The 23,587-nt window shown below is 37.0% G+C and overlaps 1 protein-coding gene across 4 annotated transcripts in view; it reads left to right on the top strand.

Moving 5' to 3' along the window:
- Window positions 1-23,052, top strand: part of OCIAD1 (OCIA domain containing 1) — a 28,144-nt gene extending 5,092 nt beyond the window's left edge. For 2 of the 4 annotated variants that reach the window (XM_077757809.1, XM_077757810.1), the window contains exons 4-9: window positions 6,080-6,133; window positions 12,726-12,773; window positions 14,088-14,223; window positions 15,195-15,370; window positions 19,449-19,601; window positions 22,305-23,052. In XM_077757809.1, coding sequence (XP_077613935.1) covers window positions 6,080-6,133; window positions 12,726-12,773; window positions 14,088-14,223; window positions 15,195-15,370; window positions 19,449-19,601; window positions 22,305-22,342 — 605 coding nt within the window. In that variant the 3' untranslated portion in view covers window positions 22,343-23,052. Of the gene's footprint in view, window positions 1-6,079; window positions 6,134-12,725; window positions 12,774-14,087; window positions 14,224-15,194; window positions 15,416-19,448; window positions 19,602-22,304 lie in introns of all 4 variants that reach the window. The other 2 variants (XM_077757807.1, XM_077757808.1) reach the window with 2 other exon arrangements.
- Window positions 23,053-23,587: the final 535 nt, after the last annotated feature.

Here is a 23,587-nt window from a genome sequence, read left to right as displayed (position 1 = left end):
TGTTGACACAGAATTAAGGAAAAGACCAGTGGGGTACATGGGGGTTTGAGATCAATGTAACGTTAAGCTCATGACCATGTAGCTACTGTGGTGTCTAGATTGGTTTCTGGATAATAAATTTATGCTACTGTACAAGTTTTACATTCTAAATAGCTCTGACAGCATTGTACTAAAAGTATTGAAGAACTGTGGTCAGTAGATGGAGTACTCATGTAGGCCTGACTGTTAAAAGTAGCACATTAGTGTCTGAACAATAGAAGCCTCGGTAATTAATTCTGTGTATTAAAATAGATTAACCACAGGGTACCTGGCCAGCTCTGTTGCTAGACCATGTGACTCTTGATCTCGGGGTTGTGAGTTTGAGCCCCATGTTTACTTAGGAATAAAATCTTCAAAAAAAAAAAACCAAAAAAAAACCAATTAATCACAAGATAGAAAGCATATAATAAGAAGAGGTTAAAACCCAGCTCATTAGTTGTATACCATATCTGAATTACTAGGAAATTACTGAATAATTTCTATTAGTACCTTAATATAATATATGATTACTTTTAAAACAGAGATAGGCTAGATGTTGCATATTGCAGTAACGTCAGGCATAGAACACAGAACCTTGGTTGTAACCACAGATGATAGTGTACAAGTATCAGGAGAACTAATAGTCGTGCATCAGGAAATTCGGTACATTAACATTTGTATCTTCATGTAAAGATGTGCGTGTTTAACACGTTAAATATGCAGTATATCATGTTAATGTATAAAGGAATAATGGAATCCATGTTACTTTGGGGAGCATCATCTTCTGGCCAGTGATTTAAAAGTGTGATGGAAGTAGGAATGGGTAGAAAAAGTCCTTACCAAGGTAATTTTTACATAATTTTTAGATCTGTTAAATACATTCATCTTGGTTTAAAATTAGATTTGATCTAGTGGGTCATTTTCTTTCTTTAAGTTTTTTTAAATTCTACTTTAGTCTGCTTTTTAAATTTTAAAATATAATTATGAAGGGATCTTATTTCTAGTTGTTTGATGGTGTGGCCCTGTGTACTGACGAAACACAGCTCTGTGCCCAAACATACGGGTGATGAAAGGATCCGCAGAAGAGGGTCTGTTTAATGTGTATTGCACGTTCCAGTAGTTCTTAACCTCTGGAATTACTGAAAAGATGTAGGAATTCATACTGGTTTGACGCATCATTTATAGATTTTGTGGATCATATATATGTGTTCTACTGGTTTCCTGATGAAACAGTGTAGTGTATGATGAGCATAGACTTTGATGCCTGTCTGGATCCAAATCCCAGCCCCATCACTGATTTATTAGCTGTGAGATTTTGGCCTAGCACCTGATGTCTGTATGCCTCAGTTTCCTTATTTATGAAATGGGGATAACAACTCATTTCATGGGATTATTATGGGGATTAATTCAATTTATTTTGTAAGTGTTAAGTCATCTATATTAAATGGTAAGTGCTACTGTGATTAATGAAATAAAAGTTTCAGTTGAATACTATTATGAATTTAGTGTGGCATTTTGCTATTCTAAGAGGAGAAGAGTTTAAGGAATTTTAGGATTCCTTGTATTGGATATGGTTGGGACTATGGTCATAATGTAAAATTGCTTGCAGTCAGTAGTATTATTCATTTGCCAAAAGAAACAGATTATTATTACTTTTTTTTGTGTTTAGTTTTGAGAGAGAGAGCGCATGCATACGAGGGAGGGTCAGAGAGAGAGAGAGAGGGAGACAGAGGATCCGAAGCCAGCTCTGTGCTGATGGCAGTTGACAGCAGTGAGCCTGATGTGAGGCTCACAGGTTTGCGAGATCATGACCTGAGCTGAAGTCAAGACTTGGAACTGGCTGAGGCACCCAGGTGCCCCTTGAAATAGGGTTGAGCAGATAGACCATAGGTGAGCAAACCATAGCCTGAGGGCCAAATCTTGAGGTAGACTTCATGCATTGTAGGGGAATAAGGCCATGGACCAGGGAGCCAGGAGACTTGGGTTTTAGTTTCAGCTCTGCCACTAGTTACCTATCTGTGTGGCTTTGGGCACATGATTCTGAGTATCCCTTTACTCTCGTTAGAATAAAAACTAGAAATTTCTGAAGTCTGTTTCAGTTTTACCATTCTCTTTTATTGTGACAGAACACATGAGTTAGACCTTAATTCTTTTTTTTTTTTTAATTTTTAAAATTACTTTTGAGAGAAAAAAAGAAACCAAATGTGAGTGGGGGAGGGGCAGAGAGACAGCGACACAGAATCCAAAGCTGTCAGCACAGAGCTCAACACAGGGCTCGAACTTGTGAACCACGAGATCATGACCTGAGCCGAAGTCAGACGCTCATCCGACTGAGCCACCCAGGTGCCCCCCATTGTTATTTTTTAAAGTTTATTTAGTTTGAGAGAGAGAGTGTGTGAGTTTGCGCTAGCAAACTGAGAGGGACAGAGGGAGAGGGAGAGAATTCCAAGCAGGCTCCAAGCTGCCAGTGCAGAGCCTAACATGAGGCTCCATCTCACCAGTGATGCGAGATCATGACCTGAGCCGAAATCAAGAGTCGGGCTCTTAACCCACTGAGCCACCCAGGCACCCTAGAGAGACCTTAGTTCTAAACCACTGTTCTTTATAACATGAGAAGAAGTTAAGAGATTTGTGTGAAGACATAGTGTGAATGGCAGAACTAGTACTAGAATCTTCTTAACCAAACTGTTACCCTTTGCATTATACCATCTTGGCCTAAGGACAGAGTGAAATGGGGACAGCATTGTCCATTGTGGAGATGGCCAACTGACTCAACACTTTTTGTTCTTATATAATTCTTATATCTTTTCATGTTGCAATTCTTGAATCAAGCTGAAGGAAAAGAATGATTACAAATGTACTGATGCTATAATTAAAACGGACTTATCCTTCAAAAAACTTTAAATGATAATACCTAAAGGTATTTTAATGAATCTTAAAGCATTTTTCTAGCAAGGGTAAAATCCATTTGTAAGTAGTAGACCAGGGATTCAAACCTTACGGTTTCTGCTGATTATTTCTGATGGTGAAGCTAATCCCTGTTCCAAAATTACGGATTTTAATCATGCAACCTTTAATAATATGGACATCTTAATTACCTTAGTTCTTAGATTGCTCATATAGTCTAGACCAGAGTTGAGCAAACCATAGCCTAAGGGCCAAATCTGTTTTTGTATGGCTGTGGGTTAGATTACTGTTTACATGTTTATTTTTAATTTTTAAAATTTTTTTAAAAATTTATTTCTGAGAGAGAGAGAGAGAACATGAGCAGGGAAGGGTCAGAGAGAGGGAGATACAGAATCTGATGCAGGCTCCAGGCTCTGAGCTAGCTGTTAGCACAGAGCCCGATGTGGGGCTCAAACCCACAAACCATGAGATTGTGACCTGAGCCGAAGTCAGACACTTCCCGACTGAGCCACCCATGTTTATTTTTAAATAGTTGGAAAAAACCAAAAGAAAAATATTCTGTTACATGTGAAAATCATATGAAATTTATATTTTTGCATCCATAAGTAAAGTTTTAGTGGAATATATCTCTGTTACTTTGTTTAGTATTGTCTTGGGGCTTTTGCTTTAAAAGTTGAGTAGATGGGACAGAGAGACCCTGGGCCCACAAAACCGAAAATATTTACCATCCAGCTCTTTACAGAATGTTTCCCAGCCCCTGGTCTGGAACTGTGCTGTCCAGTGTAGCAGCCACATGTAGCTACTTCAATTTAAAATAACAGCAGGAAGGATACAAAGCAAAATCAACAAAAGGAAATAATGGGGTGAAGTCCAGAGGAGACCAGACACACCAAGCAGAGGCTTCGAGGCTCCTCTCCTAGGGGAGTCACACGCAAAAGGGCCTGAAAGTTTCTCCAGCTAGCAGTTGGGGTAATACAAGTGAAGTGTTACCTGCCAAGGAGTCTCAATAGAGACTCAGTGCCTGGGGTTTTTACTGGGAACTGGTCACATACACTACCCTCAGTCTAGCAGGTACCAAAATTCCAGACCCTTAGAAGGAAAGCAGGTGTATTTGCATTAGCAGTTTAGGCACAGTGAGCCACTTACCATTCAGGTAAAGTTTTATATCACTTGTAGGGAACTGTTTAACATCAGCCAAGGACCTTGTAAGGAGCTCTTCTTAAGGATATCAGTCTCGGGGTGCCTGGGTAGCTCAGTCGGTTAAGCGTCCGACTTTGGCTTACATTATGATCTCGAAGTTCATGAGTTCCAGCCCTGCACCTGGCTCTGTGCTTACCACTTGGAGCCTGCTTCAGATTCTAGGTCTCCCTTCCTCTCTTCCCCTCTCCAGCTTGTACTGTCTGTCTCTCTCAAAAATCAATAAAACATTAGAAACAGTTTTTATTGGGGCGCCTGGGGGGCTTAGTCGGTTAAGCGTCCGACTTTCGCTTAGGTCATGATCTCGCGGTTCGTGGGTTCGAGCCCCGCGTCGGGCTCTGTACTGACTGCCAGCTCAGAGCCTGGAGCCTGTTTCAGAGTCTGTGTCTCCCTCTCTCTCTGACCCTCCCCTGCTCACGCTGTCTTTCTCTCTCTCTCTCCTAGAAATAAAAAAAAATAAAAAAATTAAAAAAAAAACCAGTTTTTATTTATTTATTTATTTTATATTTTATTGATTTCTGAGAGAGAGAGAGAGAGAAGGGGAGGGTCAGAGAGAGAGGAGACACAGAATCTGAAACAGGCTCCAGCCTCTGAGCTGGCTGTCAGCACAGCCTGATGCGGGGCTCGAACCCACAAACCGTGAGATCATGACCTGAGCTGAAGTCGGATGCTTAACCAACTGAGCCACCCAGGCACCCCAGAAACAGTTTTTAAGTAAGTCAGTAAATAAATAAATAAATAAATAAATAAAAGGATATGAATCTTGGGGCTCATATTTTAAGCCTTTTCTGCATACTACCTAACTGGAAATCATGGATACAGGCTACTCCCATCATCATAAAATTCTATTGGACAGTGCTGGTATAGAAAAATGATTTTTAAAACAAAAAAATTTTTTAACATTTATTTAATTTTGAGACAGAGTGTGAGCAGGGGCAGGGTAGAGAGAGAGGGAGACATAGAATCTGAAGCAGGCTCCAGGCTCCAAGGTGTCAGCACAGAGCCTGACATGGGGCTCGAGCTCATGAACTGTGAGATCAAGACCTGAGTTGAAGTCAGACACTTAACTGAGCCACTCAGATGCCCTGAAAAGTGAGTTTTAAATTATGAGTGCCTTTGAGATTATAATAGAGAGCTTTGGATTTTTCACTCTGGATTAATATGTATATGTATGTAGATATTTTCTTTTTTTTAATGTAGTTGACACACTAATATTTTGTAATATTATGCACTATTTCACTTAGTTTTAAGGAATTTACTGGTTTAGAATAAAAAGCATGAGTATTTAAAATTTATGCTTGTTCTTGCCCCAGTCACAGTATAACTGTAGACAAATACATTCTGTGTTTTGGTTCACACAGCATACTATAGAATTTGAAAGCTTGAGAGACAGACTATTAGAATTTGGAACCTGCCATTGAAGTTTGCTATATGAGCAAATTACTTGACATTTCTAAGTTTCAGTTTCTTTATCTTTAAAAGGTGGTAGTAAAAAATACTGTATATTACAGAGATGTAGTAAAAAGTAAATGAGAAAATGTACATAAGGCACTTAGCATGGTCCATGGAATTGAGTAATTATTCAGTAGTGGCTGTTACTATTTATAATTATACTTCTTGCCTCTCATTAGTGTATTCCTCCTTTATCTAGTACAGAATTTTTGGTCACTATTCAGTATGTTGTCTTAAATGATATTAATGAATGGTTCTTTTAAAGCCAAATCTACATGGTTCTTGAATTATAGTTTAATGTGTTGTAATATTTTCTTAAGCTTAAAATGTTTTTCTGTTTTTATTGACTTGTGTAATACAGCTTTTAAAAATGGAAAATTCTTTTTTAAATATGTTAATTTGCAACATACTTCCTAGATGGTTTTACTGATACACATTTATCCTGATGAACTCAGACAAAATCTGTTCTTTTGTTGATGTTGACAAATTCTTTTTTCTCCTGTAGCTGTGCCTTTGGCTGCAACAAGTATGTTGATTACTCAAGGATTAATTAGTAAAGGTAAATATTTAAACTTCAAATTTACTTAGCGTTTTAGATATTATGTTTTTAATGTTATTTTTTTCATTTTTAGATAAAGTGTAATGTATGATATTAAACATGCTCAGTGATACACTTCTACAATATCAGGAGAGTTATGTCTCTATGGACCCGCTGACTCAGATGTCTTGGTTTGAAATTTGATGGCCAAGAGCAAAAAGTAGCTAAAAACCTGCAGAAGGTTTGCAAACAGGTAGACCAACCTGGTCTAGGAAGGCCACCAACATCACTATCACCTAGGATCTTTTTAGAAATGCAAATTCATGCATTTCCTTAATCAGAATCTCAGAGTAGGGTTCAGGAAACTGTGTTTTAACAAACTCCAGATGATTCACATACACTGTCTTAAAGGTCTGTGCTCCCCCGCTCCTTGGACCAGAGCTTTGTCTTATAGTAGAGGGGGCTGGGGACACTTTTTGTCCCAGATTCTCTTGGCGTGAATATTATGGTGTATTCGTGTGTGGGTATTGAGTGTAAGTTTTAAATCTTTCAGTCTCCATATGTTAAAATTAAATGCTTAATACATTTATTTCGTGAACTTTATATCCTTGGAATGAGGTATCCCAGAAGAGGGTAGAAACTTCTGGAGCTTTTGGGCTTAAGTAGGGTAGGAGACTGGAGAGCTTGAAGGTTAAGGCAGAAGTGGTAGTGGTTTGGAGAATCAGATGGTACCTCCTCAGTTAGACAGACCTTCTAACTTTAGCAATAAAATCTCGCCCCTGCTGTTTTGGTTTTTTTTTGTTTTGTTTTTGTTTGTTTTTCCTGCTTGGCTTGGTATATGTGCTGCGGAAGCCAGTACCCTACTTGGCTTAGAAATGCCTTTCTCCCACACATAACTAATGACACAGCTGATTGAGGCAGAAATCCCCTTTTTTAGTTGCAGATATTTCATGACAGAACTGTTACTGGACAGGGTGAAGCCCACTGACAATGTTAGAACCTGTAACTTAGGAGGCAGATTTTTCTTACAGCTAAAATCTTTCTGGATTCTTAGTCACCGTTTGGTGATTAATTGACTTGTCATCAATGGCGATTTATGCCTCTGTGGTTTCATTTGCAAAAGTCCTACCATAATCGACAATATTGTTCCAGAATCTGCCTCTGTAATTGTCCTTCATGTCTGAGCCTGGAACCTTACAGTAGAATTCCATTATCCATTTTTTAGAAAGATTAAATCACTGAAAATGATTTAACCTAGCTTATGGGATAATGCTTATTATATAACATATATAATAACTGTCAGAATTTGTTGTTACTTTTAGGGTTTTGATAATTTGGAATAAAAAATAAAAAAACATTGATACATTACTCAGGTAGCTTTCCCAAGATTAAGAGTTTTTATTATTGCTGTATTAAAGATTTGTTGTCAGTCTCAACAAAAGAAATTGGAGGGTACTTGGGTGGCTCAGTCGGTTGAGTGTCCAACTTCCATTCCAATCATGTCTCACAGTTCGTGAGTTTGAGCCCCATGTTGGGCTCTCTGGTGTCGGCATGGAGCCTACTTCAGGTCCTCGTCTCCCTGTCTCTCTGCACCTCCCGTGCTTGCTCTCGCTCTCTCAAAAATAAATAAACGTTAGTAAATTATTTAAAGAAAAGAAAAATTGGAAAAGACTTTAGAAAAGGAATCCAAAATCCATCAAGACATTTCATATTTAATCAAATTGCCTAACATTTTATATGTGTGTGCATCCACAGTGTCATACTCAACGTAGTCTTAGCTGCTCCATCACTACTCATTCTCTTACCATCAAAACATTTAAATACATCCAGGTCTGTTTTAACTTGAGAACACAAAAAAGAAAAACCTTTCCTCCATCCCTTTCCAACTCTTTGCATTTGAAGCCAGACTTCATGAATGAGCACCTCACTTTTAACTTTTTTTTTTTTTTTAATGTTTTATTTATTTCTAGGAGAGAGAGAGAGACAGCGTGAGCAGGGGAAGGTCAGAGAGAGAGGCGGGTCACAGACTCTGAAACAGGCTCCAGGCTCTGAGCTGGCAGTCAGCACAGAGCCTGATGCGGGGCTCGAACCCACGAACCGTGAGATCATGACCTAAGCGAAAGTCGGACACTTAACCGACTAAGCCACCCAGGCGCTCCTTAACTTCTTTTAACCCAGGCGGTCTGTGTCAAAAAATTCTGCATATGTTCCAACATGTACCAAAACTTTTAAGTTTATTTATTTTGAAAGAGAGCAAATTCCAAGCAGCCTCCATGCTGTTGGCACAGAGCCAAACGTGGGGGCTCAATCCCATGAACCGTGAGATCGTGACCTGAGCCAAAATTAAGAGTTGGACTCTTAACCGATTGAGCCATCCAGGTGCCCCTAACATTTACCAAAACTTTGAATGGTTACCAACAAACCTTGTTACTTAAGTCCCATGGGCAGTTTTGTTCTCGCTGGTTATACGACTTTAACTAGTCTTTGAGACATTCTCTTTTCTTGGCTTCTGTGACAGCATATTTTGATTTTTCTCCTGCCTGTGGCACCTCCCCTGTTTTTGCATGTTTTTTTGAGTGTCTGATATGTACCATACACTATTTCTAGTAGCTAGCACTGAGACAAAAATCTCAGACCTGCTGGTACTTAATATTCTGATGTGGGTTTTCATCCTTCACTTGTGTTCCTCAGAGTTAATCTTTGACTTTCAGTCTTCAGTCTGTGTATACACTGTTACCCAGTAGTAATATGAGCTTCAGCGACCATGTTTTGCTGTAAATCCCCATGATTATCCCTAGCCTAGACACCTGCTCCAGAACCATATTCTGCATGTCTTTATATGGATGGCCCTCCTTACAGGCTCCTCAGACTGACCTATTTCATCCCAAACTGAGTTCGTTTCCCCCATATCAGTTTCTCTTGTTTTCCCCATGTCTGAATGGTTACCACTCTTCCAGGATGCTCAGACATTATCCTTAACTTCTATCCCATATTTGCCTTGTGGAATAAATGTCCATTCTAGTCCAGCCCTTAAATATCTCTGTAAACTTTCTACCTCCGTCTGCACAACCTCTGTAATTCATGCAACCATCTATTGTCAAGAGTATTAAATTAACCTCCAACAAGTCTATTTGCTTCTATTCTTGCTACTTCCCTTTAGGAAACCGGCTGTCTCTGGCATTGACAAAAGGCCACAGTGCATGTAGTAGATACTCAAATATTTGAGTGGATAACTAAGACCACACTGTACTGATTGTCTTCATTCCCTGTCTAGACTGTAAAAACTCAGTGAGGTGGTAAAGAGAGAATCTTGTTCATTGTTTATTCCTACTTTCTAGTATGTAGCATCTGTTGTAAGTTGTATGTAACTATTTGGTGACAGAATGAAAGAACAACTCTTTTGTATGAAAGTAGGTTTTGTTACCATCTTCCTTTTTCGCCTTATCTCACTTGTATAACTGAGGCTAATAGCATAATTTAGTTCTGTTTTTATACCTTGTATACATGACATCATACAAGTAAGTATTCTTTTGTATACCTTCTTTCAATGTTACGAGATTCATTGGTATGCTGGAACTGGCTTGTACCCCCTCCAGATGGCTGGTGGTTAAATTTTCAAGAACTTGGCAAGCCAGTTTTAATTCATTGATAGCTTGACATTGGTCATGGTGCAAGTATTTATTCCACAGCAGTTGATCATTACAAATCAGGACTATTTATTTGGAGAGCTGGTTTTCCAGCACATGACTAGATTCGCCCACATTGTTGCATGTAATTGTAGATTATATATTCTCGTTGCCATGTAGTTTTCTGCTGTGTAAATATGCCACAGCAGTATATCCATCCTATTGTACAGTGGCAGTTGGGTAGTTTACTGTTTTGACTATTACAGATAGTTCTGTTATGAATAAAGACCACATCTTTTGGTAGACATTTTGCTGGGTTGTAGATTATGTATATATTTGGCTTTGGTAGATACTTCCAAGCTTTCTAGATTGTTTAGATCTATTTACACTCTCACACCAATTTATTGGTGGAGTTTTATTTGTGTCACATTATCTCCCAACACTTGCTGTTTTCACGTCTTTTGAATTTTAGCCATTGTGGTGAGTGAATAGTGATACTGATTGCGTTGTGGTTTTAATTTGCATCTCTGATGGCGGATCAAGTTGAGGACCTTTTCTTTTGTTTTTAGCTCACTTGAATATATTCTTTTGTGAAGTTGTCCAAGCCTATTGTCCACTTTTCCATTCAGTTTTCCTTTTCTGTTGGTTTTGTGAGAGTTCTCTGTATGTTCTGGAAGTGAATCTTGTCAGATGTATGTATTGTGATTATTTTTTCCCACTGATTAACTAGTTCTCAATATGATTGAGTCTAATTTATCATATTTTTTTATGATGAGGGTTCTTTGTGCTCTAAGATCTTTGTGTATTAAAAGAACATGAAGAATCTCTTACGTCTTTTTCTATAGGCTTTATTTTTCTTTCCTACCTAAGTTTTCAAGTATCTGAAATTGTTTTCAAATATAGGGATATCTTGTTTTATTGTGCTTTGCTTTATTGCACTTCACAGGTATTAACTCGTTACAAATCTAAGGTGTGTGGCAACCGTCCTCTGAAAAAGTCTTACCGGCACCATTTTTCAATAGCATTTGCTCACTTTGCATCTCTGACATTTTGGCAGTTCTCATAATATTTCAGATGTTCTCCTTATTATATTGTTACAGTGATCAGTGATTACAGTTCTCTAAAGGCTCAGACGATGGATAGCATTTCTTAGCAATAAAGTATTTTATTTTATAGACATAAAAATTGTACACTTAGTATTGTACACTTAATATTAAGATTACAGGGGTGCCTGGGTGACTCAGTTGGTGGAGTGTTTGACTTCAGCCCAGGTCATGATGTCTCGGTTTTCAAGTTCAAGCCCCGCGTTATGCTCTTTGGTGACAGCTGAGAGCCTGGAGCTTGTTTCAAATTCTGTTTCCCTCTCTGCCCCTCCCCCGCTCATGCTCTGTCTGTTTCTCAAAAATAAAATGTTAAAAAAAGAGAGATTACAGTATAGCATAAACATTTATCCATGCTCTGGAAAACAGAAAACGTCATTTGACTTGCTTTTTTGTGATAACTCGCTTTATCATGGTGCTCTTGAACTGAACCTGCAGTATTTCTGAGGTATGCATGCCTGTGTTGTATGAGGTAGGGTCAAGGTACATTTACCCCCTTTTGTACGTGAAGGTGACTCAGCACCGTATTTTGAAAGCACTGTCTTTGTTCACTGCATGCAGTGTTGCCTTTTTCATAAGTGACTGTGTGTTTGTCTGTTTCTGGACTCCTGGTTTTGGTCCGTATATCTATCCTTGCACTTTTTCCAATTTTTTGTTGTTTTTCAATATTGCCTTGTTCTTGTATTTCCACGTGATTTTTAGAATAAGCTTTTCAACTTCTGGGAACACAGTCTTTGATTTTTAATCAGGATTGCATTGAATTTATGGAGAATTGCCATATTTACAGTATTTAGTCTTTCATGGACATGGTGTATTCCTCCATTTAGCTTTCATTTCTGTCAGTAAGTTTTGTAGTTTGCAGGGTACAAATCTTTGAAATTTTCACTAGATTGCTCCTGGATCTTTGATGGTTTTTGTCTCATTCAAAAAGGTTTGGTTGGTTTGTCTGTCTTTGGTATGTAGAAATAATACATATGTTTTTTGTGTGTTGACTTTATATTTCTAGTGATCTTGTTAAATTCACCTATGCTGATAGATTGTAAATGAGTCTTTGGATTTCATTTTTCTGTCGATACTGGATTTACTTGGTTCTCTCTTTTAAAAAGAGGTTTATTTATTTTTGAGAGCAAGAACTAGTGGGGGAGGGACAGAGTCCCAAGCAGGCTCTGCACTGTCAACGCAAATCTGAATGCACAGCTCAAACTCACAAACTGAGATCCTGACCTGAGCCGGAATGAAGAGTCCAACGCTTAACCGACCGAGCACCCAGGCACCTTTGGTTCTCTAGTTTAAACAGTTATGGCTTTAAACTTCTCTGGGCTATGGAGAGAGCTAATGTTGTCAGGTAGTATTTAAAGGTAGTCCATACTGATTTTTCCTTTTATCTTTGTGGGTTGCCCAAAGCTGCTGAGAAACAGATATATCTTTATGCTACAATTCCAGATTAATTACTTTTGTCTCACAGAAGAGACCAGATTATGCTTCACAGAAATAGTTTTCTTATTTGTGTCATTTTCTTACATACTTTCTAAAAAAATTTTTTATGGTTTTTATTTATTTTTGAGAGAGAGGGAGCGAGCGAGCATGAGCGGGGGAGGGGCAGAGAGCGAGAGGGGGACACAGAATCTGAAACAGGCTCCAAGCTCTGAGCTGCCAGCACAGAACCCGATGCAGGGCTCAAACCCACAAACCGTGAGACCATGACCTGAGCTGAAGTCGGATGCTTAACCAACTGAGCCACCTAGGCACCCCAAATTTTCTTACGTACTCTCAGCATAAACTTGGCATAAGCGTATTTTATTTTAATAAAAGACAAAATTTCTTAATTATGTAAATGTGTATATTTCTAGCAGCGTTACTAACAAGTATCTACTCTTTTATCTTTAGGAATCCTCTCAAGTCATCCCAAATATGGTTCCATCCCTAAGCTTATATGTAAGTATGAACAACCCTAGTTTTTTTTTTTTTACTTTTATTTTTTGACATTTATTTATTTTTGAGAGACACAGTATGAGTGGGGGAGGGGCAGAGAGCGAGGGAGACACAGAACCCGAAGCAGGCTCCAGGCTCTGAGCTGTCAGCACAGAAGCTGATGTAGGACTCAAACTCGTGGACTGCAAGATCATAACCTGAGCCAAAGTCAGGCACTTAGCTGACTGAGCCACCCAGGCGCCCCTGAACAACCCTAGTTTTCTTACCTAAGTAAAATAATTAGTTTTTACCAAATGTTTTGTTTCATCTAACTCCTAACAATGATTTGGTTTATTTCTTTTGACTAGTTTATTTAAGCTTTTCATTGAATCGCCTGACTACCTGGACATTTTATTGTTAGCCTTAAGAATCACAAGTTACTAAAAAAAAAAAAAAGAATCACAAGTTACTAGAAGGAGGATCTTTTTTCTTTATAATATAATAAAACTATTACTTTTAAGTAATTTGTAGTGATACGGTATTTTAAAATAAATTCTGTTGGTTTATGAGGAAAGAAAGTTGTTAAGTGCTGATGAACCAAACTGTCTTAAAATTAAGTCTTTTAAAAATCTCTTTGCATTTTAAAGTGTAAGTAAGCATAATTTACTTTAGTATTACACATATATGTATGTATATGTATATATACATATACATGCTTACATAATATACATATTATAGTATGGTTTATAGGAAAGAAGCTAATAAATTGCTTTAAGAAAAAGAGCACCTGAGGCTTTTTTATGAATCTTACCAGGTTAGCCTCTCTTTTATATTGGAAATAAAACACAATGACACACCAGTAGCCACATTTAGGTATCACTTCATAATTTATTATTTTAAGGGATTATTTTAAGGCAAGTACCTAATTTTAAAAACAGTTTTATGAAATTAGCATGTCAAACAGTAGGATTCTCATTTTACAGGAAAAGAAATGGCCTGAAGTCCTTGTGATTAGGCTAGAACTCTGTTTTGAGTCCACATTTCCTTATACTTTTACTACATCTTCCCTTTCTATGTTAATAATTAGAAAACAGAATTTATATATCTGGAAGCAATTTTATTTTGGATTTTATTTTGTGAAAGTGAATTGTATCTTTAGACTCTGTTTACTCTGAAGCTGATATAATGGTACTTGTAACATTATTTTGAGAAATCTTAGTCTTACCATACCCACGACCTCTATTCAGGATCACATTTCTTAACAAGCTTCCTTCTAGGAGAGATTTTTATCTAAATATGCACATTGAGTCACATTTTTTGTTTGTTTTTACAAATAAGTTGCTTGTATCATGGGATATTTTGCGGGAAAGCTTTCTTACGTGAAAACTTGCCAAGAGAAGTTCAAGAATCTTGAGAATTCTCCTCTTGGAGAAGCTTTACGCTCAGGACAGGCACGGCGATCTTCACCATCTGGGTAGGCCAAACTGATTTTTATTAAAGGTTTTTAAGTTCAACTAAAAAATTACAAGTGGATATCACCATGATTGAGGGCACAAAGCATTGCCTAACTTGAAAGACCATTGGAAACTTGACATTTTCCAGGAAGCTAAAACTTTGTTTTAATTAGAGTAAAATGTGTCTGCTTTTGTTTTTACTTACTTTTTAAAATTTTATTTATTTGAGTAAAGTACCCTCAACGTGAGGCTTGAACTTATGACCCCAAGATGAAGAGTCTCCATGCTCTACCAACTGAGCCAACCAGGCACCCCTACCTTTGTTTATTTAGAGCTGCATCCTACTGGGAATACTTAGCCCAGAATAAAGGATTTTAATTTGGCAAACACTTTTGATTACTATATTTTGGATTTTTCTTTTGAATTCCCAAATTTTATCACTCCCATCTCTTAATCCTTCTGTTATGTATATATATTCTTCAAATTTTTGTTTTAATTATGTTTAAATAAATGAACCCTGTCCATCTGGATAGGTAGATAAATAACAATGTCATGAAGTAGATTTAATAGATAAATTGTTATAAATGATAAACTTCATGAATGCTAGTAATCCTTAGGTATCTGCCTTAGCAAAGTAGTGTTTATGGCCTGTTAGCTATGGCAGTAACTTTCCAGTTAATGTGGGAACTGGACACACTTTCTGATTTGAAGAACTTTTTTCTACAGACTTTAAACACATGAAATTGATCTCTGAAGCTTAGGAATTAGAAAATTGGAGATACACTTTTCTTCTATATTAAGAGTGACAGTTTTTAAATTGTATTAATGGGTCAGAACATTTTCAAGGTTTTTGTGGTAGAGAGAAACAGACTTCTTTTGCTATTACAAATGACCGTGTTAAAATTATATGATTCCTTTAGAAAATAAGATAACTGGTTTTTATATCCTAACACACTTTTTAAGGTGTGTTTCTTAACGATTTGAATTCCAGGCACTATTCTCAGAAGTCAAAATATGACTCAAATGTGAGTGGTCATTCATCTTTTGTGACATCTCCAGCAGCTGACAACATAGAAAAAGAGATGCTTCCTCATTATGAGCCAATTCCATTCAGTGCTTCTATGAATGAATCTACTCCCACTGGTATTACTGATCATATTGCCCAAGGTAGAAACTTCTCTTGAAATGAATTTCAACATTTTATGGTCCAACGTATGTATAAACTTTTGATGACCTTTTCTGCTGGATATCACTTGTATGTTCCACCATCAGCCTAAACTCAGCATGTTTGTTTGTTCATTTGTTTCTTCATTCATTCTACATTTTTTAAGTCCAGTAGGTGTCCAGCACTCAGCTAGGTTGGAAGAAGATAGATGAATAAGACCTGGTTCTTGTCCCCAAGAAAGTCTCTTAGACTATTAGAAGGTATAGAAATACAAGGAAAACTTACTAATATGTCCCATTAATCGAAAATACTAACAGTGTTTAGTGATCTAGCAAAGAAGTGGTAAATTGGGCCTCAGGGAGGCTTCAAAGAGGTTACACTTGTTAGGCTAGTCTTAAAGGCTTTCAGCTTTTTTGTCTATAATGTGAGAAAAATAATAATTACCTGCCTTACAGAACTGTTGTCAAGTGAGAAAACGAAAATGCTTTGTGAAGTTTGTGTAAATACTAGCTTTGAAGATCACAGAATGTAAGAGAAACACCGTCACCTTTGGATTAAGGCCTGGATTTGAATGATTGACATTGGCTAGCTATGTGACTTTAGGCAAGTAACTAATTTGTGATCCTTCAGTTTCTTGATCTCCCGAATGGAGATGATAATACCTCTCTTAAAGAACTTTTGGAATCAGATGAAATAATCAGAGGTAATGCCTGGCAAGAAATGGGCTCTCAACAGATATTCGTTTTCCTTCCTTTGTTCTTTGAATCTAGTTTGCGGTGGAAAGTGAAGAATTAGAAAGTACAGGTTTGCAATTCCTTATCTAAAATCTTAAAATCCAAATAGCTCTGACAGCCACAAAGCTTTAGTTTTTTAAATTTGTTACTTATTTTTCTAACACGGAGCTTGAACTCTCGACCCTGAGATCGAGAGTAGCCTGCTCTATGAACTGAGCCAGCTGGGCGCCCCTACAAAGCTTTTTTAATAATTAAACTGATGAAAAAATCTGACTTAATTCATTTCAGACCCTGACCTACACTGACATAAGTCTATTTGTATTCTTTATCTTAAATCTGGTTTTCCTGCATTTTGTTGTAGAAATATTAATGTTTGCTTATGCATTGCTGCTTCAGATCCCTGAATAGAATGATATTAAGTAATATAAGGGCCATGTACTATATGACATTTTTCTAAAATCCGAGAAACCGAATTCTGAAACGTTTCTGACTATAAAGGTTTGGATAAGGGATTGTAGATAGAATGTTCTTTGAAAGCACTTCCTTTGATGCAAATACCATAAACCAGTAACTGTGAGGAACAAACAAGGTTAAAGGAACATTTGAGTTTTCGTTGTTTAAGCTGGGAGACATTTGGATCCATGTCTAAGTTAAAGGGAGGGGGAGGAAACAGTGGGATAGAGAAGTTGATTATAAGTCACATAGGGTTCCAGAGGTTGTAGAAGGGGTTCTCGGTAGGTCAGGATATAAAGGAGCCACTAAATACATGTAGCTATTTAAATTAATTAAAATTAAATCAAAATGAAAAATCAGTTCTTCACTTGCTTTGTAAGCATTTCAGTTGTTTAGTTGCCACATGCGCTAGTGGCTACCTTGTTGGAATGTGCAGATACAGAACATTCTGATCGTTACAGAGAATGACACTGGCCTGCATTGCTTTAGAGCAGGATGGTGTGGGGGTGGTGAGTAGTAGTTAACCTTTCGGATTAGAAGAGACGAGAGAATGGAAGTTAAAATAATTAAAGACATTCTTAAGTGGATGAAAGTGGTTGAGAGCCTTGACTTTTTTCCCCTGAATGGTTGGAAACGACCTCCCAATTAGAAAGGGAGGGAGGCAGGCAGATGAGGAGAGGGCAGGTCGTTCTTTTATCTTCAGAGGCAGCTGTTCTTGTTGCTTGCTGCATCTCTCACCTTGCCAGTCTCTCAAGTCCAAATCCATTCTGCTTGGATTCTGGCCATCCATCACCTCTTCCTTTGTAATGATTTTCATCTTCCATTTGCATTGGAAAATTCCATTCCATGTTACCTAATTCCTTTTCCAAATAAATGCAAACAGACAAAATGCCCAGTGGTATCTGCCTGCAGACTACAGCAAAGGCCATGCTTCGATATATTTTGTGTTCTCCAGAGAGCCATCTATCCGTCTGCTGCTCTGCTCTCTCGGCCCCTTCTCTAAATCAAGGTTGCTATTCTGACTTCTCTCCACATGGGCCGGTCGTGGCCGCCTCTGCTTTGCCCCCAGATGCTGTCCTCCCTGTACCAGGACACTCTCCCCTTCTGGTTAAGTCCTGCCTGCCGATTGAGTTCTGCTTGCTTTTACCAGAAATTGAGAGTTATTAATCTTTCAAAGTAGAAGGCTCTCCTTCATAGCTGTTAGGAGACTTATCATAGATAGTTTATGAGAGGTAGATTTAAATCAGTGCTGTTTTATATTTTATTCCTTCCAGCTCTTTATAACCTTCCCAAAGTCGTAAATCATGCTCCCTGCACAGTGCAGAATATTTTCATTGGGCTTTTTTAAGTGGAAAAAATTCTCCCTAATCTTCTGATTTATGTTTCCATTATTTGTCACAATTTCAGCACAAAGAAATATTCTTTTTGGTGAGAAAAAGTATTAGACCTGGAAGGAACTTTAGAGGTAGATAGATCATCTAGTCAAACTTGTATATTTCAAAATTGAGAAAAACCAGGATTCAGAGAAGCTTAGTGATTTGCCCAAGGACATGCAGTGATTGTCAGCTAAGTGGGAATGAGAATTTTGGGTTCCTGACTAATAATCTAGCATACACTGTCTCCTTCACAATTTAGAAAATACCACTTCTGGTGAAGGGAAATGAATTTAATAACTACTCATTACTAATGAAATGTAAGTCCTTTTTAAACCCAATATAAGTTTATGATATTTTTCTTTGCTTTCTTTCTTTTAGGAAAAATTTAGTTTTCAAGAAAGGTATATAGTATTCAGACTAATTAGTAGAAATTTAAAGCCTTTTTGCTTTGTATCAATACGGTATACTTTGAAGCAAAATAAAAGGTTATGGTTGAAGACATTTAATGTATAGTTATGTTGATTTGAAGATTCTGATTATTTACTGAGGTCTTCCTGTAGCGTTCTAAATCCCACTGAGAAAAAAACCTGCTTTTTAAAAATTATTTTAATTAATATGATTATGTTAATAAAATGATATGCCCAATATCTATGTAAAATTTTGGTGGTGATGTGTAAGACTTTTGTAAGTTAAGTAGTTGTTGACTGAATGTTATGTTAGCAGTGGGTTAATTTGTTTTAAAATGCTTCTATGTCTTTCTGGTTATAAATTTTGTAAACTGTGTTTAATATTTGTCCCTGTCATCTAATATCAAGAGTAACTTTCCTGATTTTTACATGAGTATATGACTCTTTAATGATACGTATTCCTACCTTGACTCTCCTTGGGAGAGAGAAAGAATAAATGCTGGTTCCCCAGCCAAAATTATCATTGCTGCTTTTTTCTGCCTTCGTGTTGCATCTATTAGATCTGAGTAAACATGGTGCATGCTGTCATTAAAGGCTATCTTTCATGCTTTTCAGTAGGTATTTTCAAGTGTTTTTGAGTATAAAGATGGTCCGTTTTTTTTAATATAGTCATTTGCATGTAGAGTCTGGTTATAGGAACGTTTAACTATACCAAGTAACATATGTACTGTGTCAGGTTTTGTCCATTTTTGTCATGGGTAGGCTATGTTTATATTAAAAAATGTGAATAATTTTCCAGTTTAAAAAGTAGCATTTTACTGAGGATAAATTTTGCTGGCATATACATTATGGTATCCATTTTTCTGGCCGTGGTTTCTTTTTAATTTTTTTATGTTGGTTTTAAATTTTAGAATAAAAGCTTAAAAGTGTAAGAGAAAGTCAATTTTAGTTTTGTAATTATCTTGGAGAAAATGTAGTACCTTTGGAATGGTGGTAAAATTTGATCCTTTATTCTGTTTTTATTGTAGGTAAGAAGCATTTATAAGATTTAGTTGCTTTGGATTTATTCAAATCCTTTTGTCACCATTTATTAACTGTTTGTTGTTTTAGGACCTGATCCCAACCCTGAAGAAAGTCCTAAAAGAAAAAATATTACATATGAGGAATTAAGGAATAAGAACAGAGAGTCATATGAAGTAACTTTAACACATAAGACTGACCCCTCAGTAAGGCCTATGCAGGAAAGAATGCCAAAAAAAGAAGGTATGATAGTTTAGTCTGAATCACTTTATTCTTTAGGATTGGAAACTGCACCATTAGTTTAAAACATTAATTATACTAATATGTGATTTAATTCCTCAAGCAATTAACAAAATAACATTAAAAAAAAGAATAGCTATCAGTTAAAAGGTTTTCCTTTTCTAAGGTGTTCCAGAGACCATTTGTGTTAGAAAATAATGAAGTCCAGATGGTAGTGGGACTTAAGACCATGAGACTAGTTTTAACACGTTGTAGAAATTATAAATCTATTTGAATGTTTTCTCTTACCAGAAGTCACCTTGGGGCTTGATAATGTTTTCTCAACGATGCATCTATTGCATAAAACCATGCCTGGTGACTTGAAGTTGATAATGGGCTGTAATGCACTTTTAGCAGAATGGGAGACTCATGATTGAGTAGTGAAATTGATTTTCTTACATGTTTTGTGAAATTGGAATGAGCTATGTGCCTTACAAACCAGCTTTTAGGGCACTTCCAAAAGAGGAGTTTGACCTTTTTTTTTTCCAATGATACTTTTATTCTATAATTATAAATTTTAAAATCACGGTTTCTTTTTCATTCCTTTTGGAACTGCTATACATTACCTAAAGTAAATTTTCTGACACAGAAGTTTACCCCTAATGGAAGAAGGCATTTTGAATAGGGGTTTGTACCTATTTCAGTATAGAATTTTATGTCTTTTTTGAGGAATTTTAGAGAGCATGTCATAGTTTCAAGGCTTTTTGTTTACTACTTTTAAAAAAAGGAAGGACGTCCCAGGTACCTTTTTGAGAGTCACGTACCACAAAGAATGCAAAAATACATAAAAGTCTTTAGTAGTTTTTATTATGATTGTTCTTTTAGAATCAATTTTTTATTTGTTTATTATTTTTGAGAGAGAGAGGAAGCATGAGCGGGGAAGGGGGAGAGAGAGGGAGACACAGTCCTTAAGAAGCAGGCTTCAGGCTCTGAGCTGTCAGCACCGAGCTCAGTGCAGGGCTCAGACTCATGAGCCAAGAGATCGTGACCTGAGCCAAAGTTGAGTGTTTAACAGACTGAGCCATCCAGGTGCCCCGTAGAACCAATTTTATTTCTAGTTAGTAATGGTTGCTTCGTTTAGAATTGTTTTTCTAACAATGTCAGATAATATTGCTGTCGTATTAATAGTGTAAAATCCAGCTTTCAAATACATTTGTAATAAAAAATACTTGATGTTTATCATTAAAGAAGCTTTAGCATAAACATTATGCATTTAAGTGGCCATTACTTTGTAATATGTAAAGACTTACTGGTACTTCGTTCCACTAATTAATTGGGGGATTTAGACTGTAAGCTCCATGAGGGCAGGCAGTAGCATTTCTCTTGTTTCTGTAATCTTTTTTCTCCACAACATCGTACCGTACCTTGATGTATCAGATAAGGAGTGTTGTGGTTGGGCCCTAGTAATAAAGGGTAACAAAAGGAAATACGGTAGATCTTTGGCATTTGCTGGATTCTGACATTGGTGGTTCTGGCTGAATGGTCATGAAGTCCAATTATATGACACAGTAATGTGAAATAAGTTTTTTCTTTGTAAAAAGAAATCTGTGTGTGTGTATGCTTTATATAATTTAAAAGAAAACCGTTAAATAGTTTGATTTTTTTCTGTTTTTTTAGAATATTCTGTTTTAGAATCTAGACAGAAAATTTGACATTGTCCAAGACATCTCTGGTCAGAAAATGTCATTTCAGAGGTTTTTACTTTTAGTTTGTGTTGATTATGTTTATTGACATTTACCTAAATCAGAAATTAAGACTGAGAAATTTCAGAAACAGAAGCATATTATCAGTCAGCTGTCAGGGTAGTGATAGCACCACGTTATCATACAGCTTCTAGAAGACTACCTTAGACTCATGAGGATGTGAAAGGGGAAAAGGCAAAATATGAGGAGGGACAGCATGTAATATCTTAGTATAATAATGAAAGAGATTTAAATAGACTCCCTAATGAAGCTTGGAGAAAGAGTCCCTAGTCCATACTTTGACAGCAGCTCCCTTACATTGTTACGAATATTTGAAGAGCTGTAATCCACGGATGAAAGCTGCGTAGAAGAGAGGCTAAAAGTAAGAAGACAGGAGCTTGTTTCAGAATGTAATTTCATGTAAAATGTAGGGCTATGGAAACCATTTCCTTCTTGTATAGTGTTACAGCTCATGGGAGAAAAGAGTGAACCACAACATGAAGACTTGACCATTTCTATCACTATACTTTTTGTGAAAAACAAAATTCAAATGTTTGTTACTATTTTTTATTTCCTGGTAACTTTCTGGCATGTGCTATAAAGCATACCACACTTAGTATTGCAGACTTGTAAAGGCACCCACACTTTGGACCCGAACAGACCTATGTTCCGATTTCAGTTCAGTTTGCTTTGTTAGGCTTTGTACCTTGGGCAAGTTACTAATCTGTTTTCTCACCCTTAAAATGGAGATTGTGTTTACTTTATAAGTTTGTTACGAGAGTCACATATTTATGTCGAGTTCTTGATACAGTGCACCACTATTTGTGTCCAAACTTCAATTTGCAAAAAAAGTCTGGCTAGCCCCTTTCTGTCGTGTGCATTTATTCAAAATGAAACACAATTTTTATTATAAAAGCAAACTTAAAATCATATCTTGTAGTTACTACTGTTTGGAATCATCAATTATTTGTGCTTTTTTTCCTAGTCAAAGTAAACAAATATGGAGATACTTGGGATGAGTGAAAAGTTGCATCATTGGACCTACTGAAGGAGTTTCAATGTCCAGCTTCATCTAGGTGGTCATGAATATCTGCATGCTTTGAGCTCAGCAGCAGTCTGCATAAACACATTCAAAACTAGAACCTGGGTTCTTGTGGTTTGGCTTATTAAAATGATGTTTAAAAACACAGATTTTAATGTGAATGTTGTGTGAATATATTCACCTTGAGGAACTATATGAATGATGGTATCAAACCATGATCACATGCAGTTTGTGAAATTGTTTTAAGTTACAGGGTAAGGATTCTCTCTCTTTTAAAACAAGAGTCTGTAATGCTCTAGGGTCTGCATATATGAAAATAAGTGGTATCTGCATGTTGATTTGGGGTGGGTGGGGGGAGCAAGCATAGTTTTAAGTGTTAAGCTTTACATCCAAAAAATTATTCAAAAGCCTCTCCAGTGTTTGCTGTATTCTCTTATTAATGTTTATGGTAAATAAAATATAAAGAAACATACATCTTCATCAATTTCATGGTTTCATTAATCTCTTTATAAGTAAATGATGTTTCATAGGGATAGGAAATAAAGTCCTCTATTTCTGAATAATAATAATAATACACTGAATGTGACTCATGTAAATTAATGAACATACGGTAAACAGCATAGCACCTTCAAGCAGTGGTCATGTTTGAAATATTTGCAGACTCCACTGGAATAAAAATTGGTATCCTTCATTGCTGACTTAATGTTTGTTTCCGGTCCAGGTGAACAGAACATGAAATTATGGTCTCATCTAAACTCTGCTTTCTCATATATTGCAGTCCTACCAGAAACATAATCAGCTATTGTAAGTCCCCAAACTCAGTGGCTTAAGAAAGTGGTCATTTATTATGTTCGTTGTCTGTGGGTCCAGAATTCAGGCAGGATCCAGCCAGGAGTCTGGGTGCTGAAGCCACTGTCAGCAGGGGGCTGGGGCACTGCCCAGGCATCTCTTCCTTGGGGTTCAGGGCCTGGCCGTGTCCTGTGGGGAGGGAGGGGCTTCTCACCACATGGTGTGTTTTGGGACAGACTGTGTGACCACTTGAAGCTCTAACGTGAACAGTCCCAAGAATGTCTGAGGCCGCACTGCCTTTTATTTCTGGCTCGGCCGCAGCCCCGTGTGTAGCATCATTTCTTCACAAGACTTCCTATCAAAGGGCAGGAAAGGAAGACTCCCGCTTTCAGTTTTAAAAGAACAGTGGGTATGGAAACCAATTTGATGATAAACTA

Source organism: Crocuta crocuta, unplaced genomic scaffold, assembly GCF_008692635.1.
Source record: "Crocuta crocuta isolate KB4526 unplaced genomic scaffold, BGI_CrCroc_1.0 scaffold282, whole genome shotgun sequence".
NCBI classification, from domain to species: Eukaryota; Metazoa; Chordata; class Mammalia; order Carnivora; family Hyaenidae; genus Crocuta; species Crocuta crocuta.
Note: the sequence above shows the minus strand (reverse complement) of the source record. Positions and strands in the feature narration are given on the sequence as shown.